Consider the following 7895-nt stretch of genomic DNA (forward strand, 5'->3'; position numbering starts at 1 on the left):
CTCCTCCTCCTCCCTCCTCCTCCTCCTCCCCCCATCCCCTTCTCCCTTCTCCTCCTCCTCCCTCCTTCTCCTCCTCCTTCCTTCTCCTCCTCCATCCTTCTTCTCCTCCTTCCTTCTCCTCCTCCTCCCTCCTCCTCCCTTCTCTTCCTCCTCCTTCCTTGTCCCTCCTCCTCAACCCTTACCCCTCGAATCCGTAAAGGAGACTAGCTCTCCACTTCTCAACCTTGGACGACTCCTCAGACTCCTAAATCCTGCAACCTCCTCTGAACCCTAGAGCTCCTAGTTAACTCTCTCAACCCTATCCCCCTTTCTAACCCTAAAATCCCCTTCTAAAACCTTGAACTCCTATGGAGGAGAGAGCCTCCATCAATTGTTATAATCAAGCCCTCTTTCTCATTCACGCATGCATGAGATCTGCTTTCCACGCTTTAGCCTACAACTCTCACTAGAACACAACCCGAGGACCTATGCTACACTTGTGAACACCTATGCTACAACGAGCAATGACATGAGTGTAGGTGACCAACACCCTCGGAACTTGCACTTGGGTAAAACAGAGACAAGATTGAAGAATGCAACTGAGAGCCCTGGAAATTCTAGCGTAGACAACTGTTAGAAATGGTTGACAACCTCATCATAGATCTTGCATCTACTGGGTATACCCCAAAAGAGATTGAAGATGTAGAAGTTCACGACGACTCTCCCTCGGCTCACCCCTTGAAAATATTATCGAGGAAGAAGGGACATGACCATACAACGAGTCGAGAGTCTCCTCCAAAGAAAGCCAAGGGCACATTAGATGCATCAAAATCCCTGAAACCTAGATCCCTCACAACAAAATCTTTAATCTTCAAGGCCTCACCTTGTGGCATGCAAACTACACTCAAACTACCACTATTTGTTATTGTTGTTAACTGAGGAGTTTTTTCAATTTGGATGTGCCCCCCCAGGGCATCGCCATTGTTCAACTTCCAATGCATATAATGGCTTTCAAAGTACCCCCCTTTTTTTAGTTCATTGTTGTACTCCTCAGCAACAACAGCCCAAGCAAAATGCATGGTCTTACTTGCTTTCAAAACCGTAGGACTAAATTGGAGCATGTATGCCCTTGCAAAATCAACTCCAACTTCCATGTTGCTAGGACGCTTCTTGTATACCTTGTTGAAAAAAATCACCACGTCCTCAAAAAGTGTTGGCCGACCAATACCATTGCACTTAATCCAATATGCTCGGTTTTCTTTTGTGTGATTAAAGACAAACAACCATTCGTGTTCTAAGACATCACTTTCCTTTAACAACTTTGGGTCCTGGCCTTCTATGTTGAGCCCGTATTGTGAGTGAAAATCCTCTTTTGTGAGGTAGAAAATCCTTTGTCATGGATAATCCACCTTTTGTGCCTTCCACCTCGCTATGCAGAAACATAATATCAACATCAAAGAAAGAGACCCATGCAAATTTAAAAAACAAAGAGAGAGATGCAGTTACAAAGAGGGAGACAGAGAGAGAGTTCAAGCGATTGAGAGATAGAGATAGAGAGACTGAGTGACGGAAAATACTTCCGGAGGAGTCTCGCTTCCGTCCGCATATTCGTCTCCTCTTCTATAAACAAGCTTGAAGGTAGTGAGTCTACTCTTTTCCTCTTGCGCTTTGACTGTTCTCTGGTTCTTGCTCACTTCATGGTTTCTTCACACAAAAACGTCGACAGAAAAAGCAGTCGAAGTACTCATTCCACACCCAGGGCCCGTTTTCAGTTATACTTCACGTGCCACTCAGCATCATTCAAATGACTTGTTATTGGAAAATACAAATACATGTAAAATAACTAAAGGGCCGAATTGTATGCTTGTTACACCACCTCTTGAAATGTTCTTACAAGCATAAATAACATAGTACGTTAACCTGCTTACACTCGGATGCCTTGTGATGTAGAAGATTTATTGGATATGTAAGCAAGGTTTGGTATGTGGTCTACCCTTGCTATCTGGTTATGATGTGAGGCAAATTCTCTTTGTATGGACTAGTCGTGCTATGCTATGTGCTTGTATCTTTTGTGGTTGATGATTGTGGAAGGATGTTTGGTGCAGTACTTTAATACAAATGGTCAACTCAATGTGGTTGTAGGTGATGCAAATTAGGCGCTATGTGCATGGTATATGCTAATGTGGTTGTACAAGAAGCTGACGAAGATGTGACGCTATTTTTATTTTCATCTTGAGTACCCCAGCTACCCTATGTATGGTGATGAGGGACAATTTACAGCTATGGTGGGAAGTCTTGTTGGACAAATGGAAGCATCTTTGGAAGCGGGAGGAACATTGTGAGCATGTAGGTTTTGTAATAGAGGGGGTGGCTACACCACCTATTTTCTCTCAGCATGTTGAGTAGGTTCCAAATGAAGAAGATTTATCTAAAATTTTGAGCAATGATGTGGATGTGTCGGCAAAAAAGAAGATGATTGTTTCGCTAGATGATGCTTGTGATGACTCTTTTATTTGTTGGGTGTGTGGAACCCTGAACATACAAGTTCTTTGCAGATTAGAAGTGTGCCCATCGTTGGGCAGCCCACAAAAGGGCTTGGAGAGAGGGAAGGACGTGGAGTCTGCATCTTTGATCCTTGGATGAGAGGGATTTTGTTTCTATATAGGTCATGGGGGATGTGTGTGCAACGAGATGCTCGCCCCATTGCCATAGATTCAATCGGCTGGGTGGGCAGCCCCCACGGAAGGGCGTGGAGAGGGTAGGAAGTGGAGTCTACATAGGACTGGAAGGTTTGGTCATGGTGCGATGAGTGTGTAACGAGATGCGTGCCGATTGTCATTGGTTAAATCGGGTGGCGAGTGAAGGGTGCATCGGGTGGCGAGAGACGGGTGCGGGGGACGGTTTAAAGGAGTGAGGTTAAATGAGGTGAGGTTAAAAAGTCAACAGCAAAAGGGCGAAATGAATTTGGCTTCAAAGTCTAAATGTGAAATCATTCTAAGCCGTCTAAGAAATAAGCAATCATTCTAAGCCGACTAAGAAATAGCTCCAAGTTCCAACGCCATCCCACGACCATTTCACATCGCATCTATCGATTTCCCTGTCGCCCATCTTCTCATTTTCATCTATAGATGCTTATCCCTTTTATGGGTGTTTCGATTCCAACTTCTCAACCTTCCAATCTTCCCAAATTTCCCATCTTGCGAATCGTGCCTCTCCACAAACCCCAGTGATGGCCTACGTCGATCATACATTTTCAATAACCGAGGATGATTTTGAGGGCACCTTCATTGAGCATAATCGTGCTCCTGTTAAAGAGATCGCGCTTGCTGTTTCGCTTTTTGCCTTTGGTAGCTTAGGTATCATTATTGGCCTCATCATGATGGCCAACAGAATCGGCGGTGACAGAGGCCATGGTGACTTTCTGACATTTTTGTTCCCTGTTTTGTATGCCAGTAGAATCAACAAGCACCTACAGCGAGATATTCCCTTCCTATTCAAATAGCTGTCTGCTCCTCTCTCTTTATCTCAGTTCAACACCATCAAATCCTTTTTTATGTACTTAGTGTGCCAAAATTTGTACCATGCAGGGCTCTTTTTCACCATTCTTGGAGGCGTGATCTTTCTACCCGGGTTTTATTACACAAGGATTGCGTACTATGCATACAAAGGTTACAAAGGATTTTCCTTTGCCAATATACCACCCGTGTAAATTTCAAGGAGGGAATTGCGACTACGGCATAGTGTATTTTGGTGTCGAAGACAGAGATGAAGCAAGCGGCAACATTCTGGGTATTTGTGTTGCAGTATTTGCATTCTGTTAAAACACTGTCAGCTTCAAGTTCTGGTCTGCCTCTTCGCTTCGTTACGGCCATTTTTCCCTCCACAAGGTGACTGCAGTATCATCTTTCAAATTTTATTGCCTTGATAACAGGTCTGGTCAACTTAGATCTCAGTGTCCCACCGTGCTCATTTTTTAGCCCCTTCTCATCAGATGGGTAGACTAACCGCCCTCAACTGTGTCAACTGGTGATACTCAAAGAATAAAACATAACTTATGCTTTGAATTGTAATATCAAAAAGCTTTAACGATTATCAAACTTGCAACTCATTCAATTGCTTTAAATAAATTATTCCTTTGAAGAGCAGGCTTTCAACGTGTCATGGCTTCCTTTTTAAAAAAGAAAATTCAAAAGCAGGTTGTTTTTTGTGATGATTTGCTTTGAGTGTCACTATAGCTTCGTGGTTGTGGAACTTCACAAAATATTCATGAAGAAATGTGTTTTTCCCCCCATGCTCAATATGAAATGCAGAAGAATTGATGTATGTAATACTTACATGGAATGGCTGCACTGCAATCAAGTTCTACGAAATGTAGAAGGATTGATGTATTTAACACTCAAGTTGAATGAGTGTGAATGGCTGTACTGCTGCTCAATCCATAGAACAAACTCCCCCCCTTTTGCCTGCCCCTGGCGCCCCTTCTCCTTTGTTCCCTTTCTCCCCCAAGAAGTTTAGTTGCTGCCACCAAAAGACTCATATGATTTCATAAGTTGGAAGAGAACTGCATTTCATGGGACCGATCTAAGTTTAAAAGAATGTCAGCTGTTGGAGGTCAAGTCAACTCTTTGGTTCGCATATTTTGGAGCAGAAATTTGCGAAATTGTTTGAATGGTGATTTGTTAGTGCAATTGTCTTTTTTTCCTGTGTATCCCCATGGTAATGCCACAATGCACTGAAATCTGAAGGTTATTGGAGATGAGTTTTGTAGGACTACTGATCTTTAGTGGGGAGGAGTTATAACCTTTGTAGTCAATCAAGTTCAGGCCTTATCTAAATCTTTTTCCGGGCATCCTTTCTCAGAAATCTAGGTCCATTTGTTAAGGTGGTTCTGCATTCAGGAGGGCACCGTGTGAACCAGCCCCTTGCTGGCTGCCTCCCAGGCCGCTCACTGCCGATAATAACTCAGAAGCAGTCACAAGAGGCTAGTTCAGGGGGTTATGTACCTCGATCTATCTTGGTGTTTATACTCTGTTTGTGCACAGGCTTACAGCCCATAGATCCTTCCAACATAGTTGACTCCATGATTATATCCAAGAATGATGTTGAAATGGCAAGAAAGCAATGCTTAACATCAAATGGTCATGTTGTAAACATTTAAACAGAAAGAAACCGTGAAATACACATTTCTCCAATAGTATAGAGCACATTCTTTCAGAGACTTTAATCTCAATATACTTTTGTAGGCTCTCTGTGTTGTGTCATTGCCTTCCACTTTTCCTAATTTATGCATTCAAAGGACTAATGACCTTATACTCATACTTGTAACAACTGGTGCTATTGCTGCCACTTTTTTGGCCTCTTTGGAAGTTTTAGCCTCTTTGAAAGGACTCTTGTATGCCCTTTTCTTTGTCATAACTAGTTTGCTAATTTCTATCTTGACTAATTGGTTTGTTCCTTCCACATTGGTTAATCTGGCCTTTTTGGCTTGTTTCTTGCTGAAGCCTTCCTCCACTCTCAATGCCATCCCGATACACCTTCTCTATGACAGTTATCTCAATGGATGGACTGCCTCAGCCCATTAATAAACTTCATGGCCTGCATATTCTCGGCTTCCTACATGTCCAAACTTTAGAAGGTATCCATGTATCCTTCACACTTTGGTCCCATCCCCTAAATTTTGATAGGGTATGTGGAGCTGCAAATCATAGTGAAAAGGAAGGCATTTCCTCTTCGTGCAGCCATGAAGTCTCTCTATTGAGAAATCGGAGACTCGAGAGTATCCTTTCTCTTGGTGTTTCCACTCAGCAACCATTACTTTTTCTCTTGGTGTGTCCACTCAGCAACCATCACTTTTTTGTTCAGTGCTCAAATACCTGACCTATGATTTCTTCCTTGCATGTACTTGTTGTGTCCTCCTCTAGCCATCTCCTTTGGCTAACTTTGAAACCTAGATTTGTAGACTAGCTTATATATGGCCTTGCCATTGACCTTTTTCAAGCTATTGATGCTTCTTCTTCAAGTTGTCGAGTCAAGTCATGCTGCCTTGCATCCTTTGCTTCTAATGTGCAATGCTTTCTTGCGACTAAATATTTCCTTGCTCCTTGTGGTTTAACAAGGGAATGTCTAACCATATGGCGTATGCTAAGCATAAATGTTTAGTACTGTCTTGCAATATTATAAAAGTCTTATCTTTATTGCAATATTCTTGTTATCTTTGTTTCAACAAAATGCAAAGAAAATAAAGAGCATTGCAATGCAGGCAAAAAGCCACCTGTAGTTTCTCCTTTGAGAGTGCAAAGAGACAAAAAGAATAATCCACCAAGTGTCATCTCTGTGGAATAGGATGGGATGTCCAATGATGAAATTGTAGGTGGTTGCATCGTGGATAGGGGGCTAGATGTATAGGTTGATGAAACTATGGAGGCAAGAATGTGGAGTAGCTTGAGGGATCTAGATTGAACCAAGGCTTAAAGAGATGATGATGACATAAGAGATGGATCTAGCTGACACTGATCTATAGATGGCTAGTGGAGGTGATGTGATTAGTAGGTGTAGACTTCTTAAGATGAATGCCCTAGGATTCCATTATGAAGATATATCCCATATCCTCAAGTCTGGGGGTTAACAAGTAATGTGGCCTTAGGATTCCATTATGGAGATATATTCCATATCCTCAAGTTAGGGCTTGACAAGTAATGTGGCCTTTTTTATCCATCATTTTGCCATTATGCAAGTTTGAAAGAAGGAGATCATTGTCACAGGCTACAATTGAAATTAGAAACCAATTATCTCCATTGTGGAGGGAGGTGAATAAAAAGCAAGAGGGGGTGGAAGTTTATCCTTAAGAAAATGTACTATCTACGAGGGCAACCATAGAATAACAACATGGATCTAGCTAATCTTAGAAGTATATAGAGAAACCAAATCAAGGCATATTAACGATCCAAGATGGAGTTTGGAGATTGCATTGCTTGCTAGAATTTTGTAGATCATAATTAAATTTCAAGGTTACACATACATACATACATACATACATACATACACATATACATACATACATATATATATATATATATATATGTATGTATGTATATGTATATGTATATGTATATGTATATGTATATGTATATGTATATGTATATGTATGTATATGTATATGTATATGTATATGTGTGTGTATATGTATATGTATATGTATATGTATATGTATATATATATATATATATATATATAGAGAGAGAGAGAGAGAGAGAGAGAGAGAGAGATGAATCTTGTACAGTTTTGCACGTATGCTCCTCCATGCTTGTGTTAGTGCCGCAAGTTGGAAGGCATCCATTGTTTCACTTTATAGAGAGCATGCCTTTGATGCAAGAGTATACGTGTTCAAACAAACACCATGGTGCATTGTTGTAAAGTAGAGATTAATAAGCCACTAACCTTAATCAAGATGCAGGGACATGTGCCATGCCCTATTATAAGATAGAGAGACTTAATGGGGTATTAACTCCAAAGGTAAGATCGTCACCTTCATTCCCAAGCATCTGAGTAGAGGTGCTCATTGATAGAGATAGACACCTTCAAGAGACAATTGTATAGAGCTGACCTGAAGCTCCTCCTTCCATCTATTGTAATTGCGAACATAGCCTGCAGATTTGTTCAACAACTACTGTGTAGACTCTCTACTATCTCCTATATTGAGCGCTACGGTGCTGCATCAATGTGAGAAAGAGAGTGGAGACACTTTCTCTTTGTGTTAATTAGTGAATGTGCATGTGGTGTTGAGTGGAGAAACATTTCTTGAGAGGAAGTTTAAGCGACATAAGTGGCTACGGTCACACATAGTGAAATTGAGGAGTATTGGATCTCCTAGTCGGTGATTGTACTCATCGCATCCTTTTATCAAGGTATTCTTCAAG

General features: G+C 41.4%; 1 protein-coding gene across 1 annotated transcript; it reads left to right on the forward strand.

Annotated features, from left to right (window-relative positions):
- Nucleotides 1-3000: 3000 nt before the first annotated feature.
- On the forward strand, nucleotides 3001-4121 carry LOC147887719 (uncharacterized). The gene is made up of 2 exons (XM_087393670.1): nucleotides 3001-3392; nucleotides 3567-4121. The coding sequence occupies exons 1-2, from the start codon at nucleotides 3209-3211 to the stop codon at nucleotides 3686-3688; spliced, it is 306 nt and encodes a 101-aa protein (XP_087249796.1). The 5' UTR covers nucleotides 3001-3208; the 3' UTR covers nucleotides 3689-4121.
- Nucleotides 4122-7895: the final 3774 nt, after the last annotated feature.

Source organism: Dipteris shenzhenensis, chromosome 22 (genome assembly GCF_047967505.1).
Source record: "Dipteris shenzhenensis isolate YYH24624 ecotype China chromosome 22, Dip_SZ_1.0, whole genome shotgun sequence".
Taxonomy (NCBI): domain Eukaryota; kingdom Viridiplantae; phylum Streptophyta; class Polypodiopsida; order Gleicheniales; family Dipteridaceae; genus Dipteris; species Dipteris shenzhenensis.